The following is a 22,905-nucleotide window of genomic DNA, read 5'->3' as shown; positions in this document are numbered from 1 at the left end:
TCCGTTTTATATTTGCACATTTCTTTTTGTGAGTTTCCAAAACTTTTTGTATTTGTAGAATGTGTTTGATATTTACAGATTGCATATTTACACACCGATTGTCAATCTGTTCCCAAAAACCTAATGAGACATGTCTCATCCCATAGGGGGCCTTCCACTTAGATTTTCCGACTGGGTAGCTGTAAATTCCGACTTCCCTGATCAAATGGAACGCACCATTAGTTCGGAGAGGCGACCCTGTTCCGGAAGGTGACGGAAAAAGCCGAAGACTCCCTCTGAGAAAAAACACACCGACCAACAGCGGTTCAGATGGAGGAAACCTGCACCACAGCGGACAGTTATCTCTTCTCAACAACAGAAGGAAGGTGGTTTGTGAAGTTTTTTTTTAAGCAGAAGAAGCTCGCCGTCTTTTCTCAGCTTTAGAAGATCGGTGTGTGACATGTTTGGTCCTTTTTCATGCGTGAAAGTATAAAAACTTAGAAACGCAACATGGGGTGAAATTGACATCTGAGGAGGATGCTGAATCCGTTGACGAAAGAGTGACGTGACCAAAGTCACAGGTAAGTCTTAGTTCTAACTGTTATTTGAAGACACATTACATGTTGAAATTTCTCCTCTTCTTCAACGTTATCATAATATAAGGTGTGGCGGCGACACACAATTGTAACTGGGGGGGCGGCGGAGCGGGGGTCCACCCATAGAAAGTTTTGAATGTCAAACACATTTCCTGCATTCTGGTGATTGTTTTGGAACAATTTGAGCCTTTTTCTGCATGTCTCCATGTAAAGGAAAATGTCATTATTGATTATTATTCTCCTGCAATCTTCTAAACAGTCATGCATATTCAAAACAGCATACGTATTTCGGGATGTTTTTATTTATTTTTAGAAACCATGTGGCCTACATTTTACCATTTTACTAAGATGGTAGCTAGATGAACTAACAGTAGCCTACTGTTAAGAGAATGAGACCGTATTAAGCTCCAAAGTTTAAATCTAAAAAAAAAAAAAACACAATTATTGATTTCCGTCAGATCGTTTATAGCCTAGATCTCGACCGCACTTGAAGGCAGCTTCATTTCACAGAGAAAGAGACTGTAATTACACTGGTCCAATTAAATAAGGCCACGCATCATACAGATGTCCTTTGATCATTTATTTCCACCTTTTCGTCATAAGACACCGTGAAAACTACAAGAAAAATAAACACATAAAATACAATAAGTCAAAATACTTCTTTCAGTTATTTTACAGTCTCTTAAGCACGTTTCCTTAAGTAGACGGCCCCACAATGTTAGCGTCACAACAGTACAGAAAGTGCGTTAAATGCAAATAAATTACAACAAATATTAAACACAAATATGACAAGGCTGAAATACAAAAAGCACAATTACCGTGTGCGCCTCTTGGACCGTGCAAAATCTTTGTTTGAGGCCTTACATTATTTCTCTGCAGCCATGTTGGCTCTCTCTCTGTATTCCTCTAACCCACAATGCAACAGGTGAGGCCTTCGCTAAACTCTGGTCATTTGACCTTTGACCTCAACATCAAAAATGACATTTGTAATAAAGGACAACAAATTTAAACAAAAAATATTTCTAAGGTAAAATATTTTAGTACAATTTTAAATCCAACATCCCTTTTTAAACTCTTATTTATTACATTTTTAATGTTTTTAATTATTGTATGAATTCAAACACTAATGAAATTAGCAAAATATAGACTTAAACATGAAAACTCAGTAACACTGTCCCTCAGACAGTTACAGAGACAGATAACTATTCTGGATATTGGGGGGCACATATCCCCTGCATCCTCCCCGAAATCTACCCCTATGTGCTGCTCTCATGTTGTTTAGGCTACACTGTTTCACTTCATTCCATCAAATTACTATGATTTATGACACATTTATGGAAACATTTAAATAAATCTAGTAATTTCCAAAAATAAACAACTGGCATTTTATACCTCTCAGGTCAACACTGCCACTTTAAACTCTCCTTACTTGTAGGTTCTTAGAGATTAGTTCCATTACAACACATTTTAGTTGTTTTCTACAAGTACAACTAACTTATGAATAGGTCGTTCAAGAATGGATGAACTAGTAAGTCTTTGACCCTCTTTCCTGAGCTTTCTGTTTCCCATTTGTACTGTAACTTTCCGCACCAACCCATCTTCATCTTTACAAACATCTAGTACCCTGGCAATTCTCCGCTCATTACGGGGCACCTTGTCTTCTTTGACAATGACGATATCTCCAACCTTCACATTACGCCTTGCAGAGTGCCAGCGTTGTCTGAGGATAATGTTTGCCAGATACTCTTTCTTCCATCTACTCCAGAATTGTTCTGTCAGGTACTGTACCCTGCGCCACCTTTTCTTGGCATACACATCTTCTACCACAAATTTTCCTGGAGGGGGAAGCGGAACAGAGCTTTTCATGGTCAGCAAATGGTTTGGAGTAAGTGGTTCTAGACTTTTGGGATCATTGATGCTGTCAGTAGTGAGGGGGCGACTGTTTACTATTGACATCGCTTCATAGAAAAATGTTCTTAAAGACGCATCATCTAATCTTCCAGCACTCTTGGAAAGGACACAGCTAAGGACGCTCCTAACTGTCCTTATCTGCCGTTCCCAAACCCCTCCCATGTGACTATTGTCAGTTCAGGTACGTTCATGATAAAGTCACAGTGTTTCTTGGCCAGGTAAGACATCAGTCTGTCTTTATCAACTTCTTTTAAAGCCTTTGTGAGTTCATTGCCCCCACAAAATTTGTCCCTCGATCTGACCTGATTTGTCTTACAGCTCCACGAATAGCTATAAAACACCGCAGTGCGTTTATGAATGCATCAGTTGTTAGATCTTCCAATATTTCAATGTGGATTGCGCTTGAAGATAGACAGGTGAATATCAGACCGTACCTCTTATGCTCTTTACGACCCTGCTTAGTGAGAAAGGGCACAAAACAATCCATCCCACAGAAGGAGAATGGTGGTGAGGGATCAACACGGTTAGCAGGTAAATCTGCCATCTTTTGTGTTTCTGTTGGTCTGCAAGCTCTCCTGCATGTGACACATTGTTTGATGTAACTTGCCACAATTTTGCTGCCACCCACTACCCAGTAACCATGTGCTCTGAGCTCATTGAGTCTGTCCTCTGCCTTGATGCTGACTTTTTTCATGGCAGTAACCTATGATCAGAGGTGTAATCACCCCATCTCTTGGTAAGATTACCGGATGCTTCAAGTCATGAGGTAAGCAGGCCTTCTTTAATCGTCCTCCCACTCTGAGAACACCGTCTTGCATTACTGGATCAAGCTGGAACAACTGATGGTTTTGTGGCAGTTTACCATGATTCAACATTTCCTCTTTGAAGGCATTCTTTTGAGCTAACTTCACAAGTACAAGCCTGGCTTTCCTTCTGTCTTCTACACTTATGGGCTCTGCTGTTTTCGCTCTCTTTGCCAGTTTCTGGATTCGAGCAACAACATTCAATGTTGTATGCCATTTTGAGAAACGCCCCACTCTTTCCAGAAAATTGTCCTCTTCGACTACTTTTGTCTGTAGTGCTTGTGTCACTTTGACTTCTGGATCTCCCACCATAAGCTGTGGAGTTGACCTTTGGGTGACAATTTCTCTTTCCCACAGGAAGTTTGGTCCAGTGAGCCACGATGAACTCATCAACTCTGCCACATTGAGCCCTCTGGAAACGTGGTCTGCCGGGTTTTGGTCAGTGTCAATGTAGTACCACTGGGCCGGGTCTGTTGTTTCTCTGATTCGTTGGACTCGATTGGCAACGAAAACATGAAACCTGCATGCCTCGTTGTTAATGTAGCCTAAGACTACCTGTGAGTCTGTCCAAAAGTATTCTTGGTCGATCTTGAGCTCCAGCTCCTCCTTTAACATACTGCCAACTGCTGAGGAGACCACTGCGGCTGTTAACTTCAGTCTAGGTATGGTTACAACTTTGGTGGGTGCAACCCTGGCTTTACCTATGACTAAGGAGCAATGCACTTTGTCTTCTGTCACCACTCGGATATATGATCATTGACCGTTCCCATAGCTACTCGCATCCGAGAAGTGATGCAGTTCAATCCTCTGTACCTTCCCTATGTTTTCAGGAACAAAGCATCTTGGAATCTGGAATAATCCTTCTCGTTTTGGCTTGCGAGGTATTTCATTCCATAATTTGCGCAGCCTGGAGAAAATGCTGCTCCAAACAGATGGACCCACATTCGATATTCCTTTGGCTCTGCCTTTGTATCGCCGTTTTCCCACCACAGGAATCGGAAGTAGTCTCTGTCTTCTGGGCTTACATGGAACCTGTGGAAAATTTTTTCACCATCACAGATCAGTGCAATTGAGTGTTTGCGGAACCTGCAGAATACTCTTGTCAATCCGTTTGTGAGGTTGGGTCCGGCTAACAAGTGATCATTCAGAGCTCCTGCCCTGGGTTGGTTCTCAGCTCTCTCTGCATCCCCATCTTTAAACACACTGTCCATGAACTTAATGTAGTCATCCTTGAATCTGGGATTTCTCTCAAATTTTCCCTTCAGCTGCTTCAGCCGCACCAGAGCCAGTCGCTTATTTTCTGACAGTTGTGGGCGTGTCTTAAAAGGAAGAGGCATCTCAAGATGTCCATCTGCATTCTGATGTATTCTTTCATTCAGTAAATGCATAAACTGAATGTCATCTTGTGATATGCTCTTTTCCCCCGGGTTAGTATCTTTGAAGTCAGCTTCAAGGGCTCTGATGACATTGGCTGGTGTCAATGGTGGAAGTTCCTTGACAGATACCCGATGGCACAGACCTGTCACTTCTGTTGACTTTGCGACCTGAGATGAATTGCCAACAATGCTCCAACCCAGGTCAGTTTTGATACCATACGGCTCATAGTCACCTCCTGTTATGACTCGTTGTGGAGCCAAGGCTCTGGGGCAATCATAGCCTATGAGGAGTCCAACCTCACACTCCATCAGCTCTGGTATTTCCTGTGCTATTTGGGTCAAATGTTTCCACTTTTTGGCAGTTTCAGGGGTAGGAATGTGAGAACGTTCAAGTGGAATGAAGTCTCTGGTGTAAGCAGGTGGCAAGTTGACAAAGCTTTTTGAGGTAAACCCTCTAACTCTAAGCCCACTGAATCTTTCACTCTGAACAATGGAATCTTTTCCCATCATAGTGGTAAGCTTCAATTTGACTGGCTCTGAACCCGCCCCCATCTTCTCACTTACCCCTTGGTCTACAAAAGTGTTGCTACTCTGTGTATCTAGTAGGACATACACTAAGGTCTCTGTTTCAGGGGTGTTGATTGAAGAAATCCAAACAGGCACTATCATGGATGTGCTCCCACCTTCACCTCTATCGACGCAGCAGGAAAGGGAGGATGTGTTTTCTTCTGCTTGCATAGCATGAGAAGAAGATGCGTCTGCTGCAGCAGAACGGTCCTCGTGAAGTGGTGTTGGATGAGGTTTCTTACATATACCACAAGCTGGTTTATTCTTGCAGTCCTTTGAATTGTGTCCCCTCCTAAAACAACCAAAGCACAGATTATTGTCTAATACGAACCTTTTCTTTTCCTCTGCAGGCTTACTGGAGAGCTTCTGGCATTTGTGGATGGAGTGACTCTCCACAGCATAGGCATATTACCGGGCTTGATCCATTTGAATCTTTTGAGCTGTTCTCTACAGCACTGCATGTTTTCATAATTGACATTGATTTATCAGATTTATCTGCTTTCACATTTGTACTGAATGCACTAGCCTTTGGGCGTTTTACATCTCTTAGTGGCTTTTCTTCAGGAGACTTTAAGGCTTGAAAGGATGTCACAGGATTGCATGCTATATCTGCTTCCTTTGCTATAAAGTCAGCAAACTCCTTGAAATTGGGGTATTTCTCTGTTTGTCGCAGCTGCTTTGTGACATGGCGATTCCAGAGAGAGGCCAACCAATCTGGGAGTTTCTGGAGCATCTTTCGGTTTTCCTCACAGTCATTCAACACCTGGAGTCCCTTGATGTGAGGCATTCAATGCTTCCCATGCTTGATTGTAAGCTTCATCATCCTTTCTGTAGAAGGTTCCTTCTACTACAGATCTTGCCTCACCACTGATGTACTTCTGCAGGTAAAACAACCTGTCCATTGGATTTATACATCGACATTCTATCAGTGCTTTGAAACTTGTTCTCCACTCTAAGAACTTAAGTGGGTCTCCTAAAAAGACTGAGGGTTCAGGTGTAGGAAGTCTTGTAAGAAACATTGCATCATGCAGGGCTTGTACTAATGATGCTTCATTGTTAGTATTGGTTGTTTGTTCATCACCATTCTTATATGTTTGTTCTTTTTTAATTTCTTTAAGTGGTACTGGAGGTGTTGCTTGGTTTTCGCTGCAAATCTCATTTGAGTCAGCTGCAGAGTATGCCCTAAGCTTAGCAGCTATCACATCAAGATCTCTCTGGTTTTCCAGTCTTTTAAGTTCTTGCTTTTGTGCAGCAGTTGCCTCCTCCATGTTCATTTCAACCTTCTTTGCGGCCAGCTGCGCTGCACACTCTGCCTTTTTGGCTGTTATGCTTTGCTGTTCTGATGACTGTGAAGAACGGTTTGAGTGGTGGCTACGAACAGTAGATTTCGTCTTTGAAGACCCAAATATTGACTGGGCATACTCTCTGTCCAGTATCAAATGAAGTCTTGCGCTTTCTGCCTTAGCATCAAATTCCTCTTGCCCTACTTCACTCATGCGTACTTTCATTAGCTCCATCAAGTCTCTTGATGCCGCTGTGCAGGAATCCACCTTCCTTCTAATCTCAGTAGAAGGTGTTGATTGAGATCGCACATTTACATATGCATCTTTCACTTGTTTCTCTAGCCCTTCCACAGCATCCATCATTTCACCCAAGTCTTCATCAGAGCACTCATCTTTAAGATTGGTGCGTGCAGCTTTAACCTGCTCTTTCCGTTTTTCATACAATGTTATGAATTTACTCTCACTTTGAGAGATCTCTTGTTGCTTCAGCGCTGGCATTTTTGGGGTTAATTTTCTCTCTCGTGAAGATCTCCTGAGGTTGTCTGTCTGGGAGGTGGTACAGATAGGCTCAACCGTTGATACTTTTACTATCTCTATTTTAGCAAGAATTTCACCTATAAGTATTTCTAATCTCTCCTTTTCAGCTTCCTCCGTTTGTGCCTTTAACTGTACTCTCAAACTACTTAACTCCTTTTGAAGATACTTTATTTTATCACTTAATTCGGCATTTGGTGATTTTTCTTCATGAACTGTCATTTCACAGATTTTAGAAAAGGCACTGTCAAATTAGTGCTAATTCTTCAGATAAACCCTTTACAACTATGTAGTTATCAGTGCAATCAACTGCTATTTCTATTCACTCAAGCTCGTTTGAGTATTTAAACTCAGATGAAAACTATTAACAATAACATTAAAACATTAATAAAAATTACATGATAAATCAGGAACAGCAATTGAGCTATAAAGACAAATAAAATTACTCTCTCATTAATAAACCAGTATTTTTTAACATGTTTCTTTCAACATTTCTTGTCTTTTGCTTATAAGGATTAATGAATGACTCTATCTTAATGAACCAGTAGTTTGTTTTATCAAACACTTTCTTTCAAACTGTACAAAGGTCCATAAATCAAACCTGGCGCTGTCATTATATTGGGGGGCACATATCCCCTGCATCCTCCCCGAAATCTACCCCTATGTGTTGCTCTCATGTTGTTTAGGTTACACTGTTTCACTTCATTGTGCTTGAGAGAGTTTGTAAATGAGGTGCATTTTTTCACCGCTGTGATTTTAAGCCTCGGCGCTGTTTCGTGCTGAATTATAGATGAACTTTATTTCTGTATGTGCAGCATGGCAGCTCCCCCGAGAGCTCAGCATGGTCTCCACATGTAATTATAGACACACAGAAAGAGAGAGAGTCACATTGTCCCGCCATTTACTGGATTTTGTTTGGTGCTGAAGAGATGAATCGATACGTTTTCAACTATTAACGTAATCGCCAAGTATTTTGATAATCTGTTTGAGTCACAATTCTCTGATTCCAGCTTGTTAAATGTGAATATGTTCTAGTTTCTTCTCTCCTCTGTGACAGTAAACTGAATATAGGCTATTTGAGTTGTGGACAAAATAAGACATTTGAATCTTGGGCTTTGGAAAACACTGATCCGACATTTTTTTTTTTTTTACCATTTGACATTTTATAAACCAAACAACTAATCCATTAATGGAGAATTTAATTGACAGATGAATTGACAATGAAAACAATCGTTAGTTGCAGACCTAGCGTGTACAAATAAAACTCACAATGTAACATATTATTTCATAGAAAAATAGAAATAAAATCAATTCTGGTTATATTGAGTCCTTAACATTAATACAGATTATATTGTGCAGCTAATTAAACAAATTGTCTGACAAAGTTTAAACCTCTGTCTCTATGTGGTAGTGTTGTTTAGATACAAGGATTAAAAAACGCTCCTGTGGGTCGTATTAGAGAGAAGGAACAATCAACCTATGTCATCGTATGATTTGGAGGACTTGTTGGCATTTACAGTATAAATGCTAAAATGCTTCCCACATACACACCCACCTGCATGAAGACAGATGTAAGCTGCCATAGTTAACTGCACTTCACGTGTCCATAAATCAGAGAAGAGAGAGACAGAGAAAGGAGATTAAATAGCAGCAGGAAGAGAGTGAAAGATTCAGAGACAGATGAAGTTGGACTGCTCTGGTTGAAACACCATTAAGTCCACATTAGGTGATCACCTGTCTGTGATTCCTCGGGCCATTTCCTACACTCTGCAATAAGAGACTATGAAACATTTTAACATTACATTATAGCTACACTTTACCTGAAGTGAGGCACTTACCGCTACCTCCAAATGGATAGATCCCTCAGTCCTGTTAGAGTGGAACAGCTGCTGATGTTATTTGCAGCAGGAGGCATCACTCTGATCATAATAAAAAAAACAACTGAAATTATGATCCAGGTACCATCTTAATTACTATAGAGACATAAAAAACAAAAGGGACACAAAACAACCAAAAAGAGAAACAAAATGACCACATATGGACACACGATGATCACAGGTTGGTTATATATTCTAGTTTGTTGACTATGTGTTGAGGATAACGTCAGAAACGTTGATAAAAGCGATTGGTGATGTAATGTGATGGATGCTGATGTTGTTGACGATGGTCGTTGTTGATTATATTGTGTCAATTTTGTAGGCTGATATGCACTTTTCCTACCCTATGTAGCTATCCATGCACCTTGTACTGGTATTTATTTGTCCTCGTACTGATATGGTTGTGTTCCAGTTGGACTGTGTGTACAACTTGTATGTATTTATGTGTCTTGTATGTGTTTATACTTGCCACACACTTTATCGCCTTAAAAAGAGACATAAAACAACCACACAGAGACACAAAACAACCACACAGAGACACAAAACAGCCACAAAGACACATAAAACAGCCACACAGAGACAAAAAACAGCAACAAAGAGACATAAAACAGCCACACAGAGACAAAATACAACAACACAGAGACACAAAACAACCACAGACACAAAACAACCACACAGAGACACAAAACAACCACACAGAGACACAAAACAACCACACAGAGACACAAAACAACCACACAGAGACACAAAACAACAACACAGAGACACAAAACAACCACACAGAGACACAAAACAACAACACAGAGACACAAAACAACCACACAGACACAAAACAACCACACAGACACAAAACAACCACACAGAGACACAAAACAGCCACAAAGAGACATAAAACAGCCACACAGAGACAAAAAACAACAACACAGAGACAAAAAACAACAACACAGAGACACAAAACAACCACAGACACAAAACAACCACACAGAGACACAAAACAACCACACAGAGACACAAAACAACAACACAGAGACACAAATGAACCACAAAGAGACAAAAAAATAATAGACACAAAACAACCACACAGAGACACAAAACAGCCACAAAGAGACATAAAACAGTCACACAGAGACAAAAAACAACAACACAGAGACACAAAACAACCACACAGACACAAAACAACAACATAGAGACACAAAACAGCCACATAGAGACACAAAACAACACAGAGACACAAAACAACACAGAGACACAAAACAACACAGAGACACAAAACAACCACACAGAGACACAAAACAACCACACAGAGACACAAATGAACCACAAAGAGACAAGAAACATAATAGACACAAAACAACCACACAGAGACACAAAACAACAACAGAGACACAAAACAACCACATAGAGACACACATCCTCTTTCAGTCCTGTTGGGTGGAACAGCTGCTGATTGTATTTACAGCAGGACACATCACTCTGATCAGATAAAAAAAAAAATAGAAATTATGATCCAGATATCATCTTCATTCCCTCACACTGTACTTGTTGCTAAGCAATATTTTATCTTTTCTTTTTGGCCAACTGAATTATTGTTTCCTGGCACTGATATCAACATTATACTGTAATAAATATTTTAGGCAACAGTGGGAACACTTGAGACCTTTGAGGCAGAAGAGCGAATAAAAATGTCACATGATACTTTTCACAGTTTTAACGTGATAACATTATTATTTATTCATCTGTTGAAGGGATTTTTAGGGAATGTTTGTGTGCTATGTTTGTAGGAGTACTAGATGAGCATGTGTGGGAGGTAGTTTCTGTTTTGGCTGCATCTATTTGTAGTTTTTTTATTTTAATCAAATAGTTCCTTGCAACCATGGTTAATGTTGATATGAAGTTAATCATGATTTGAGTGTTTTCTGAGCCGAAATGTCAGTTTAATCTTGTTAAAATCTGCATTATGGCTTGCTACACAGAAAACACCAAAACATGGACTTAAATTTAGTCTGCAAAGATATAAAAAAAATCCAGTAAAAGCCTGTTGGCTCTTAATCAATGCCCATTTTGTGTTGTAGTCAACATAAAAAAAATATCTGGGACATCAAATTAGTGTCTGGTCATCTTGTCTTGGAAGTGCATTTAGCAGAGTAGATTATATTAGAGTGCCTACATTGCGAAAGAGAGGCTCTAACGTGATTGCTGACTCAGCTTGAGATAAAGAAAAAGAGCGAAAGAGAGGACGTCTGGATCACATCTGAACACTTTGCTCCAAACAAAGTTCAATGCCAAATTATTATTATTATTTTTTGGCCTTTAATTCCACAGGACAGATGAAGACATGAAAGGGGAGAGAGAAGGGGAATGACATGCAGCAAAGGGCCACAGGTTGGAGTTGAACCCGTGGCGTCGAGGAGTAAACCTCTACATGTGTGCGCCTGCTCTACCATCTGAGCTAACCCGGCCACGTTCAATGTCAAATTAGTCTCAGTCTCGCATTGCCAGACCTGTCTTCACAGCGCCGTGGAGTAAGGTCTGGCTACACCACAGACACATTCTAGGATAGGAGGGGGGTTGTTTGCATTTCTTTAAACCAATCACAATCGTCTTGGACGGCGCTAAGCTCCGGATGCAGCGACGGTGGCTCTGCTATATAGTCTCGGGAAGGAAGTTGTTTTTGTGGAACATTTTGCACCCGGCAAAAGAAAACGGCACGTAGAATATTAAATGAAGTTAACTTCATACAGTAACGTGAGCTATTTAAATTAGCTCAGAGGGGTTTTTGTCTCTTTCTGCCCTTTGAACTGTCCGTCTGGTTGAACCATTGTACAGCGTTTTGTTCTCCATGTACAAAACTGAGTCAAATCTATGTGTAAAGAAGACTTTCTACATACTACATACGGCTTCTCGCATCATAACTCTGTTAAATCTGAACACACTGACATGATACACATATTGTTATACTCTGTGTGACTAATGCTTTCCATGGATACATTATCTCTGACTTTCTACAACATAAAAGCATCAACGACCATTCAATCATATAGAGAAGTCCGCTCAGATGAGACACACAGTATAATGGACCCAATCCATCTTTGTGGTAGGTGATTCCAAACGTTTGAACTGTATTGTACAGTACTTGTTATAAGTTACATTCACTGTTGGTTTTAGTGTTTCCCCATTTCCATACTCCCCTTCGTTGTGTCTAGACCAGGTAACCATGGTGAAGGAGAGTCTGCCCAGCTGGGTCCGACAGGACTCCGACGAGGCTCTTGTCCACGTGAACGTCGGAGGTCTGAAGAGGAGCCTCTGTTCCAGTACGCTGAAGAAATTCCCAGACACCAGATTGGGAAAACTGCTGGCATGTGATTCAGAGGAGGATATACTGCAGGTGGGTTGGTACAGTTATATGTCATCAGAAACTATAAAATATCACTTCCTTCTCTCTCATGGCTATTTAATCCTGTGTCCCTTAATCATTCTCCTTTTTTAAAATGTTTTATTACTTATAATTTCCACCTTCCCTTTGTCCTCGCCGCCACTCTTTCTCCGTTCCGCAGGTGTGTGACGACTATGATGTGCAGCAGAAGGAGTTTTATTTTGATAGGAATCCCGGCCTGTTCCCTTACGTCCTCCACTTTTACCAGACAGGCAAACTTCACATCATGGAGGAGCTGTGTGTCTTCTCTTTCAGGTCTGTCTTATGTTGAACATCTTCCTGTCTCACAGACACACTTTTACCTTTTTATCAATTGCAGAAGTGGGTAAATTAACTTTTCATTTGATAATTTAAAGCCCCTTTAGACGGAAACGTGTGTACAAACCGACCTGATTTGACTAATGTTTCCTACAAAGTCAGGAGATCGAGTACTGGGGCATCAATGAGTTCTTCCTGGACAGTTGCTGCAGTTACCGTTACCACGACCGCAAGCTGGAGAACAGCCGGCATCACAGCTGGGACGACGAGAGCGACGTCAGCAGCGTCGACACATCTGTGGACGAGATATCTGACTTAAACAGGTAAAGGTAACAGGTAAAAGACTCCAGCCACTCCAGCCATTTGAAGTCTGGATTTATCATGCCGCCCGACTTACATCCGTCCATTTACTTGCAGTTTAAAACCGTGATTATGGCAAAGATCTGCGCATGCTCCTTAAGATTAAAGCCAGGGTCACACAGAATCTGCGCACGCTGAATTTTGTAGAATATTCCGCCGATTTTCGGCAGATTTTAAACAAATTAAAATAACAAAACTCAGAATTTAACACATCCCCACCCCAAGCTGAAAGACTGCCTGCTAAATTCCTTAGACATTGATTCTGGATCACTGCTCAAAGAACACAAAAAATCAGCTGATTCTGTTTGGGTCTACTTGTAACTGCCCCTCTCAAATCCGCTGCACTGGTTTTTGACCCGGAAATAATTTACAACAGAGCAGTTGGAAGCAAAGTTACGAAAAACAACAGCAACAACACAAGCTTTAAACCTTTAAACCCACTGAGGACTTCGCCATGGCAAGTTTGAAATGCACAGCACTGAAAAGTTGTCCATGTTCTCCCCGCTTTCCAAGTTGTTGAGATTTTGACAAAGGTCTACTGGAAGAAAAAGCCTTATTCCGACCAGCTGCACGTTGGTGAGCACCACCTACTGTCCTGGACGGACAGTATACCCGCTCACGTATAGCTATGGGAAGAACTGGCAGAACCCCCGTTACTCACTTAACCCCGGTTACTGCTGTGCATGTAAACAGAATGACTGTCTTTCTCCATCCTCACAGAGAAATGCTGCATTTCCAGAAAGTGCGTTATGGGAACATCAGGAAGTGTCTATGGCTGACGCTTGAGAACCCGGGATACTCCATCCCCAGCAAGCTCTTCAGTCTGGTCTCCATCGGGGTGGTGCTCACATCCATCGCCACCATGTGTATTAACAGCATCCCGGAGTATCAGGTTGGTTACAGAGACCTGAAAAGAGTATGAAGCCAAACAAAGTTGCAAACACTCAGATTTTACGAGACATTTTATTATACAGTAGTCCGGAACTTATTTGCACATTATTAGAACTTGTTTGAGAGTTGATTGTCAAAAGTCGTACCGCTTCTCGCAGTCAGAACTCAGTTAAATCTGAACACACAGACATGATGCACATTTCTAAACTCTATGCGACTTATTCTTTCAATGGATACATTATCACAGATGTCCAATGTCTATAAATCTGTTTAGGAGTCATAGAAAAAAGACGATCGTCATAACTGCAGAACTTGCCTGAGAATCATCACATTTTTCAAGTTTTCTTCAGTATCAAAGTAAAGCAGTGATAGTTGTCTGTACATCCATGGGTACACTGCAAACAGGAACTACTAATAGCTAATTCGGCATACTTTTAATGACGATTTGCTAAAATGAGTAGGGATAATGTGGGGTTGTATTGTCAGACTTTGTTTTTCCTCCCTGATTGCCTCCAAAACAAAAGTCACAAACAACTATTTACACAAAAACATTATAATAATGCAGAACGCCCGCTGTAATTATTCAGTTTAAAACCTGGAGGTAAAAAACATTAACAGTCCAGGCAGATGTAGGAACAGTTCTTTCTCTTCTTTTCTCTCAGACATTTAACGATGAAGGGAAGTTGATCGAGGACCCGACCATGCAGGCTCTGGAGGTGTTCTGCATCTGCTGGTTCAACTTCGAGGTGAGGAGATAAAAACAAAAGTGTGGTATGTACTGGCGATTCTGGGGAAGGGAACAAAGCGATCAATGAAAAATAGAAAAACCAATGCTGAGTATTGTTTCTCTGCTTCTCTGTTTGAGGTGCTGTCGCGGCTGCTGCTCTCCCCGAACAAGAGAAAGTTCTTTCATCACCCTCTGAACATTATCGACATGGTGTCTGTGGCTCCCATCTACATCACGCTGCTCTTTGACTTGACTTTGGGATCAGAGTCTGAACTGGGAAATTTGGGACGACTCATACAGGTTTACAATTCTTTATTTATTATTGAATGTAAATTAAATGTGCGTTTATAACCTTTGAATGAAGAAATACCAAATTCTTTACCTTAAAGATACATTTCTAGGCAACAGAACTTTTGTCACAGATATAACGGAACTGTGTCCGTGTTTGGACACTTCTTGGCTAATGTTCTATCAGAATATCTGTTTAAATACAAATATACATGATACTGTAATGTTTGTTAATTTAATGGTTTTAAATTAAATAGTATGCTAACTTCTTACCTTTCTAACGGAATATCCTTGTAACATTAACAAAAACATATTTTAGTTAATTTTTTAGCTCTGCAGCAGAAAGACAGTAGGATATTAATTGCTCACACTATTGAGAAAGCAGCCGTAGTGTTCTGAGTGAGTGATCGAGCAGCAGGACTATGGATAAAAGAGAAAGAAAGATCCAAACTATCCCTTTAACGTGGACGTTACCAGAAATACAAGTTACACAAGCACTTGACTACTCGTAAATACCGGAAGTGTACGTTTTGTAGAATCTTGGGAAATTTAGAGGAAATTCAACGTGCCGTTATCCCGTAATTACCACCTTTTTATTATGAGATAAATGAAACGAAATGCAACAACATGTCTTTCTTCTCTCTCTCAGGTGTTCAGGTTAATGAGGATCTTCAGGGTTTTGAAGTTGGCCCGACACTCGACAGGACTTCGGTCACTGGGAGCGACACTTCGGGTGAGTCGGGACTCGCTCGCTGCTCAGAGACAGAAATATACAACATTTGACTTTCTGACGCGGGGCAGACTCACAGTGACATTAAACCAACCGTTGAAACCTCTCGGGAGAAAGAAAAACAATGCTAGTGAGTTCTGGTCTGTTGACCTTTCTGCAGACGCATTAGATAAAGGTTGATGGATCGTGTACAGTTGAAGGTCTGAGCTGAAAACCATTCTTGTGCTTTTGGTTCAGAGATGTGGTTTTGATATTTTAGAGGAAGGGGGATTGGGATTAAAGGGTACTGTAACTACCGTTTTTTTCAAACTGGACCCTATTTTCCTATGTTTTTGTGTCTAAGTGACTGATGGGAACAACAATCTTTGACACTAGTCCAGTATTAAACGAGATCGCTGCAGTCGGCAGCAGCAAATCAAGCTACAATGTAAGTCAATAGGACAATTGTCCAGCTTGTATTTACCTTCACAAAAGTGCTCGTTTTGCCACTGACAGACTCAGATTAATATTCAAAGTGTCTGACAACAGTATGGAAAGGATTTCTAAGGAGGTCAACCTTTCTGTTAAAGCATAAAAAAAACATAAAAACATCCACGAAATTGCGTTCGCTAAACCCACCAGACTCCATGTAAATAAACATTTAGCATTTAGCATAGCGTCATTTTAGCATCGTAAAATACTAGTTATTCAAAGTCGACGGAAAAAAAATAAAACTGTTCCAACTCTTCCAACCATCACAACTCTAGTTTTGGTTAACATAAACACATAGTTTACAGATTTACATGTGAAAATATGTTGGCTCTATACACGCTAAAAGTGTTGCTTTTTTTAAATGGAGTCTGGTGGGTTTAGCGCTAGCGACCTCAGAGCTGTTTCTGGTTAAACAGAAAGATCTCAAAGAGGTTTTAAAAGGTCTGTCTTTGTATGGATCATTTCATAATGTTGTCAGACACTTTATTAATATTAATCTGAGTCTGTCAGCGGCAAAACGAGCACTTTTAACGGACGGAAATTGAAGGAGCGCAGTTGCCCTATTAACTTACATTGTAGCTTGTTTCGCCGCTGCCGACTGCAGCGATCTCGCTAAATACTGGATCAATGTCAAAGATTATTCTTTCCATCAGTCACATAGAAACAAAAACATAGGAAAATAGGGTCCAGGTTGAAAAAAATGGGGGCTAAGGGGTTAAGGGACCCACTTCAGGAAGTTTGAGACCAACATTTTGTTCTCCAAACTAAAGCAATGAAAACTTTTGCTTTTATTCATTGTGTTTTTAAATCATGGCTTTATCCATAAGCTGCATTAACTGTGATTTCAACCCCTTTAGATTTAAATCTTCTTGTGCACAAAGTTTTAAATCTGTTGCTTAGCAGAAAGTGCTGCTTCGATCTAAATGCAAAAATATTGTTTTATAAAAGTAAAACAAATGACTCATCTATTTACATTACAGCTCATACATAACAATGTTTTATACGCAGATAATGCTCTCCTCATCCTCCCGGTGGAAAGAACTCTGTTATGATAGATGAGACTGTAACATGAGCTCTCAGATACTCTACATCTCATGTCCAGTGAGGTCGATGTTATGAAGCCCAGGGGGAGCGGCGCTGTAGTGGACTGTGGTAACTGACTGAGCATCAGATGAATCGTCTCTGCTGGTGAAACCGATCGTAAAGAATAATGACATTACAACAACATGTTTGACTCAGCTGATTTAGTCCCGACAGATTTTCATCAAGCGTTAATGCTTGCAAAGAGGTTTAAATATGTAGTCAATATCAACGACGTTCCACTTCCTGGATTGGTCTGTTGCCGCCCGGAAATTCCTCCGGATGTCACTCTTTTCTGCCGGATGTCCGTTACCTTCTTCTTTCTTTGTGTTGGCGTTCTAAACTCTGGTGGATTCATGAGGACTACAGTTAACTGCTCCTCAGATCTCTGCAGGGTAAATCCAGACAGCTAGCTAGACTATCTGTCCAATCTGAGTTTTCTGTTGCACGACTAAAACAACTTTTGAACGTACACATGTTCCACCAAAGCAAGTTCCTTCCTGAAGCTATTTTGCAGCGGCACCATAAATAAAAAATAATATTACAGCACTATCTGCGAATGTTACAGATTACAGGTATTTACTGTTAATACCAATGCATCTTGGGAAAATAAAGAAAACGGCGGGAATTACACTGCAGCCAGTATATTACTGTAAATTCAAATAATACTGTAAGACACTATATGTCTATTTATAGTAAAATCGACTCAACTTTAAAAACAGTATGCTTACTGTCAGAGATGGGGACTCAAGTCTGAGACTCGGACTCGAGTCACACTTAAGTTGCACAAATGGTGAATTCAGACTTGACTTGCGACTCGACCCAAAAGACTTCAGACTTGACTCGTACTCGAGCTTTAAGACTCGTCACAACCTGTTTTCATGCAATTACTGCTTTTTAAATCTAAATGTATTCATGTATTTCTATTTTCTTTTATTGGCGCATATACGTTGGGGAAACGTATGACGAGCTGTTTGTCCCCTGCCCTTTGCCATAATGTGCAACGTAACGCATGCGCTATGCCTATGTGCGGTACACTCATATCAAAAAATGCATTGACGATGGCGACACCAAGTCCTCCCGGAGTTGTGCCTTTTGTCATTAGTTTTGCTTTCAATAACTTTGTGAACAGTGGCAGTAAGCCAACAGCTACATGAAAGGTGTGTGGCACCAAGATAAATTATGCCAGATCAACACCGTCGAACTTCATCAGGCATCTCAAATAGATAGGTCAGTCACTTGCTAATGTGAAAGAGACGTTAAATTTAGCGTACATCGTCACAGGTAACAAGCTAACCATCGCAAAGTGTTGCGTTAATGCTGGGAACAGGCACATTGTATCTTCATAGTTGTACCCAGATCAGATGGCAAAAGACTTGAAACTTGGACTTGCCCCTCAAAGACTTGAGACTTGATTTGGACTCGAGCTCAAAGACTTGAGACTCGACTTGGATTACCAAAAAATTACTTGTGGACATCTCCTGCCAGTATATTACTGTAAATTTACAGTGAAAGGTTTTACAGTGTACCTGAAATCGAAATTGCAGGCCTAGTTTCCATAGGCTTCCACAGACAGAGAACTTCACAGCCTAAAGACTTTGGAAGATCAAACGTTTACAGCAGGCTCATTCAAGTTCTCCTCCGTCTTGTTTCTACAGCACAGTTACCGCGAGGTAGGCATCCTGCTGCTGTACCTGGGTGTTGGAGTGTCCGTCTTCTCGGGTATCGCTTACACCGCCGAATACGAAGAGGTAACGTTTCACTCTTACTCTGAACTTTAGCATAAACATTATATTATAATTAGTTTTGATTCTTTAATTCCTACTTAATTTAGCCAGTGAGGTTGTCAGGAAGGCTGGTGTAGTCTGTGACACGCAGGTATACGCAATTTACCCACTAAGAAAGCTCTTTGGTTTCCATTTACCCACTTAAAAATGCCCAATGACACGCAACAACATACTTTCTATTATGTTTTTGATATATTTCCATGATAAATTGGTGCATAAAAATGTATCCGAACGCAGGAAATGAAGTCTTTGACGCTCAAAATAACCCAGACCCCCCCATTATGATATGACCCCCCTCCCCCAAAGGCTATTTCTGGCCCATATATATAGGCCCATATATTTATATACAGTACAGTATACCCACTACAGTACATTAGACTACACCACTGCGAGGCTTGGACCCAAAAACGCAGAGTAGAGGTATTTTATTAAACAAAACACTTACAACATAAGGTGTCCTGAGGCAGGCAGGCAGGCAGGCACAAACGAAGATAAACCAGAAGACATGACAGGGGACAAACAACCGGGAAGGAGCGACGCAGGGAAATCCAGGAGGGGAAGACAATGAACCGACAAGAGACAAGACAGCACAGAGACTAAATACACAAGGTAACGAGGGTGAAACAGGGGACAGGTGACACAAGGGCTCAGGAACAGGTATCAGGGCGGGGCAGTGTTAAGATATTTCTATTTTTTTTCTATTTCTTTTCTGCATCAAGTTATGGTGCAAATGTCTTTATTCATGTAAAGGAAATATAATAGCTTTTTAGGGTGGGTTGCACTGGCCAGTTTAGATTATTGCGGGGGTTGTAACCCCCCTTTTCCCCACTGTAAATTACACCTATGGTAACCCTACATAACTATAAAGCCCCTCCGTCTGTCTCTGTGCTCAGGATGTGGGTCTGGACACCATCCCGGCTTGCTGGTGGTGGGGGACGGTGAGCATGACGACGGTGGGCTATGGTGACGTGGTTCCTGTTACGGTGGCCGGAAAGCTGGCGGCCAGCGGCTGCATCCTGGGCGGCACCCTGGTGGTGGCGCTGCCCATCACCATCATCTTCAACAAGTTCTCCCACTTCTACCGGAGACAGAAAGCCCTGGAGGCGTCGGTGAGGAACAACCACCGCAGGAAGATGAGGATGAGCTGCGAGAACGAGCCGGAGGAGGAAGAGGAGGAGGAAGAGGAGGGGTCAGACGGGGACAGCAGGTGCCTGGACGATGACGATACCGATGGCATGGAGGAGGACGATATAGATCACGAGGATGAAGGAGGTGTGATCAACTACAGCTACGTGGAGCATCCGTCCTACGCGTCCATACTGAGGCGGAAGGAGCTGCGTCACCTGTGAGGAGATGAACGCTCACACTGGAGATTAAAACATCACATTAAAACCATATACTGTAAAAATAATGCATGTAGCATCCGTGATGTCACCCGTTGGTTTGTGGACTGCCGGTTTGATGCTTCGAGTTTAGTGATGAAGGCATACATTTTTTTTGCAACCGGATATTACGATTGGGGGGAGCTTGGGATGGATGACGCGGCCAAACCAGTGTTGTTTGTGGTTGCAATGGTGCTGTGCTAAGCTAAACGCTAAAGAAGGAAAGTTGCTGATTGTCAACCCTTCTGAAACGAGTCATCCAACGGAGATTTACCGTTGACCGGATGACTCGTTTGATTTACAGGGTAAACACAGACCTCCGGGTACTGCCGCCATTCATCTGCACGTACGGCAGAACAGAAAATTAGCAAAACTACCCTGAAAGCAACACCAAAGATTCTTTTGTACCTTAAAATAATGTTTCCAAAATGGTTTCAGTGGTTCATCAACTCGTAACAGGGTGAACGGCACTTCTGCATTAGCTTTGCAGCCCTCTATCGGCTATAACCGCACTATGCAAGTTTGCCAGATCGGGTAGCGGATCTGTAGTTCGAATGGGACAGCGGTAATGGGAAATTCCGCTTCCAACCTGTAGGGGGCCCGAAGAGGAAAAGTGCTTTGGTGTTGCTTTAAGTCACCAGCTAATTGGTAGCTAGCTAGGTCGGTTGGTAAAATGCTGAACAAAGATTTTGTTAAATGTTACAATGAACTTTTCTGAAGTGAAAATACACAGTGAGAGGGTCAAAGTTTAAGATGAAAACACGGAAACACCCCAAAACAAGTTCAGGTCTATTTTAATGTCCACAGTGTTAGCATGGTTAGCATTGCTCAGCCTCTGTCCTGACTGAAGCATCCCCTGCCTTATCGTCTATTTTAAAATAAACGGGAGCATCATTTACAAAAAGAACATCATGCTGTATTGATGAAGACTTGAAAATAGCGATTGAGACCCTAAACTCTTACGTAAAATGTTTACTGAGGTAATAAATGAAGTGAGAAGTAGATTCATTTTCTCATATACTTCTATAGAAAAGGCTTCTTTTTGGAGCCAGTGGAGTCGCCCCCTGCTGGAAGTTAGATAGAATGCAGCTTTAAGGTACTTCAGCATTGGCTTCACTTTTCAGACCCGGAAGCTACGTCCATTATTTTTACAGTCTTTACAGACAAGTAATATCTGACCATGACTTTCATCTGATCCAAGGCCACATAAATGTAGTATGAACTGTTGGATTTGGTTCACGTGTGATTGTCTGTCACTGCATGAAGACGGCAGGACAGAATTTGAGTAGCTGCTTCTCAGCGTGAAAGTTCGAGGGTCCAAATTGTAAATGTCAGATTTTCTGACACTAATTAGGAGTTTTATTATAACTCTGAGTCTTCCATGACAGGCTGTTCTGACTGTAGATTGTTGTCACACAGGGCTGCAACTAACGATTATTTTCATTGGCGATTAATCTGTAGATTATTTTCTGGATTAATGGATTAGTTGTTTGGTCTCTAAAATGTCCGAAAATGATGAAAAATGTGTTTTCCAAAGCCGAAGATGACGTCCTCAAATGTCTTGTTTTGTCCATGACTCAAAGATATTCAGTTTACTGTCACAGAGGAGTGAAGAAACTAGAAAATATTCACATTTAATAAGCTGCAATCAGAGAATAATTTACTTTTTTCTCATAGAAAATGACTCAAAGCAATTAACCAATTATCAAAATAGTTGGCGATAGTTTTAATAGTTGACAACTAATCCATTATTCTTTACTGCTCTAGTTGTCATTCGTCTGTGCATGTCGGGTGTTTCAGGATGTAGGTTTGTTACTGATGGATGTGTTGCTCTGTTAAAAACACAAAGGTGAAGAATCACAATGGGACAAAAAGGTCTGAACTCAAAGGCCTGCAGTTCTGTAGCAACAATGAACTGAACTACTTTCAGGACTGAAGTGAAATACAACGCACCCAAATGAAATAAAAACATATATGTGTGAAAGTACTTTTGTGGAAGGAGAAGATATACTTAAAGAAGTAACAACCCTAAGAAGGAAAAACATCTCTGCACTGAACTTTATGCTCTATAATACTTTACTCGAGTATTTTCATTTTCTGCTAATATTGCCTACTTTTTTCTCCACTATTCATACAACATCTTCAGTTTCTTTGCAGATTCGGATTAATGCTGCGTTCGAGGCAACATGTAACCTGTGTTTCCACAACCTTCTACCCGTGAAAGTGCCCTGGAACGGTAGTCAAACTTGTAACTTACTACCCGTGGTCGACCAGATTGTTGTACTCACAGTTACAGTTTTTGACACACAGATTAAACAACAATGGCGACCCCTGTTGATGCTGTACAGACGCCGGTGATTAACGGTGAGAAATAGAAATAGACATAAATAGGCAACGTAAAGTAATTCCGCACATTGTAATCAAAACAATACACATACGATTGTGTACTACTACAGGTTACGTTTATTAAATGAAGCCCAAAATATGCCGCCGACTAGAAATCACTAGTATCAGCTAGCGCTAGCTAACGCCAACATTAGGTAGCCGCTAGCTAGAAGGCTTTGTTGTGACT

At 41.1% G+C, this 22,905-nt stretch overlaps 2 protein-coding genes across 2 annotated transcripts in view; both read left to right on the top strand.

Moving 5' to 3' along the window:
* LOC144516131 (odorant receptor 131-2-like) overlaps positions 1-4,671 on the top strand; it is a 12,778-nt gene extending 8,107 nt beyond the window's left edge. Inside the window, exon 5 of the mRNA XM_078247329.1 lies at positions 4,623-4,671. Coding sequence (XP_078103455.1) covers positions 4,623-4,671 — 49 coding nt within the window. The remainder of the gene's footprint in view (positions 1-4,622) is intronic.
* Positions 306-22,905, top strand: LOC144517353 (delayed-rectifier potassium channel regulatory subunit KCNS2). Its single transcript, XM_078249434.1, has 10 exons — positions 306-560; positions 12,130-12,311; positions 12,481-12,614; positions 12,776-12,940; positions 13,698-13,869; positions 14,531-14,614; positions 14,734-14,895; positions 15,533-15,616; positions 18,823-18,915; positions 19,845-22,905. The coding sequence occupies exons 2-10, from the start codon at positions 12,141-12,143 to the stop codon at positions 20,298-20,300; spliced, it is 1,521 nt and encodes a 506-aa protein (XP_078105560.1). The 5' UTR covers positions 306-560; positions 12,130-12,140; the 3' UTR covers positions 20,301-22,905.

This window comes from Sander vitreus, chromosome 4 (genome assembly GCF_031162955.1).
Source record: "Sander vitreus isolate 19-12246 chromosome 4, sanVit1, whole genome shotgun sequence".
In the NCBI taxonomy this organism is placed as follows: domain Eukaryota; kingdom Metazoa; phylum Chordata; class Actinopteri; order Perciformes; family Percidae; genus Sander; species Sander vitreus.
The sequence above is the reverse complement of the archived record's forward strand: the minus strand, read 5'-3'. Positions and strand labels throughout refer to the sequence as shown.

Excerpts from the sequence above, each read along its gene's own strand:
- LOC144517353 (XM_078249434.1), top strand. The coding sequence starts at position 12,141 with ATGGTGAAGGAGAGTCTGCCCAGCTGGGTCCGACAGGACTCCGACGAG. Across the intron at positions 13,870-14,530 it reads ACAGCATCCCGGAGTATCAG|ACATTTAACGATGAAGGGAA; the intron begins GTTGGTTACAGA and ends CTTTTCTCTCAG. Across the intron at positions 14,615-14,733 it reads TCTGCTGGTTCAACTTCGAG|GTGCTGTCGCGGCTGCTGCT; the intron begins GTGAGGAGATAA and ends TCTCTGTTTGAG.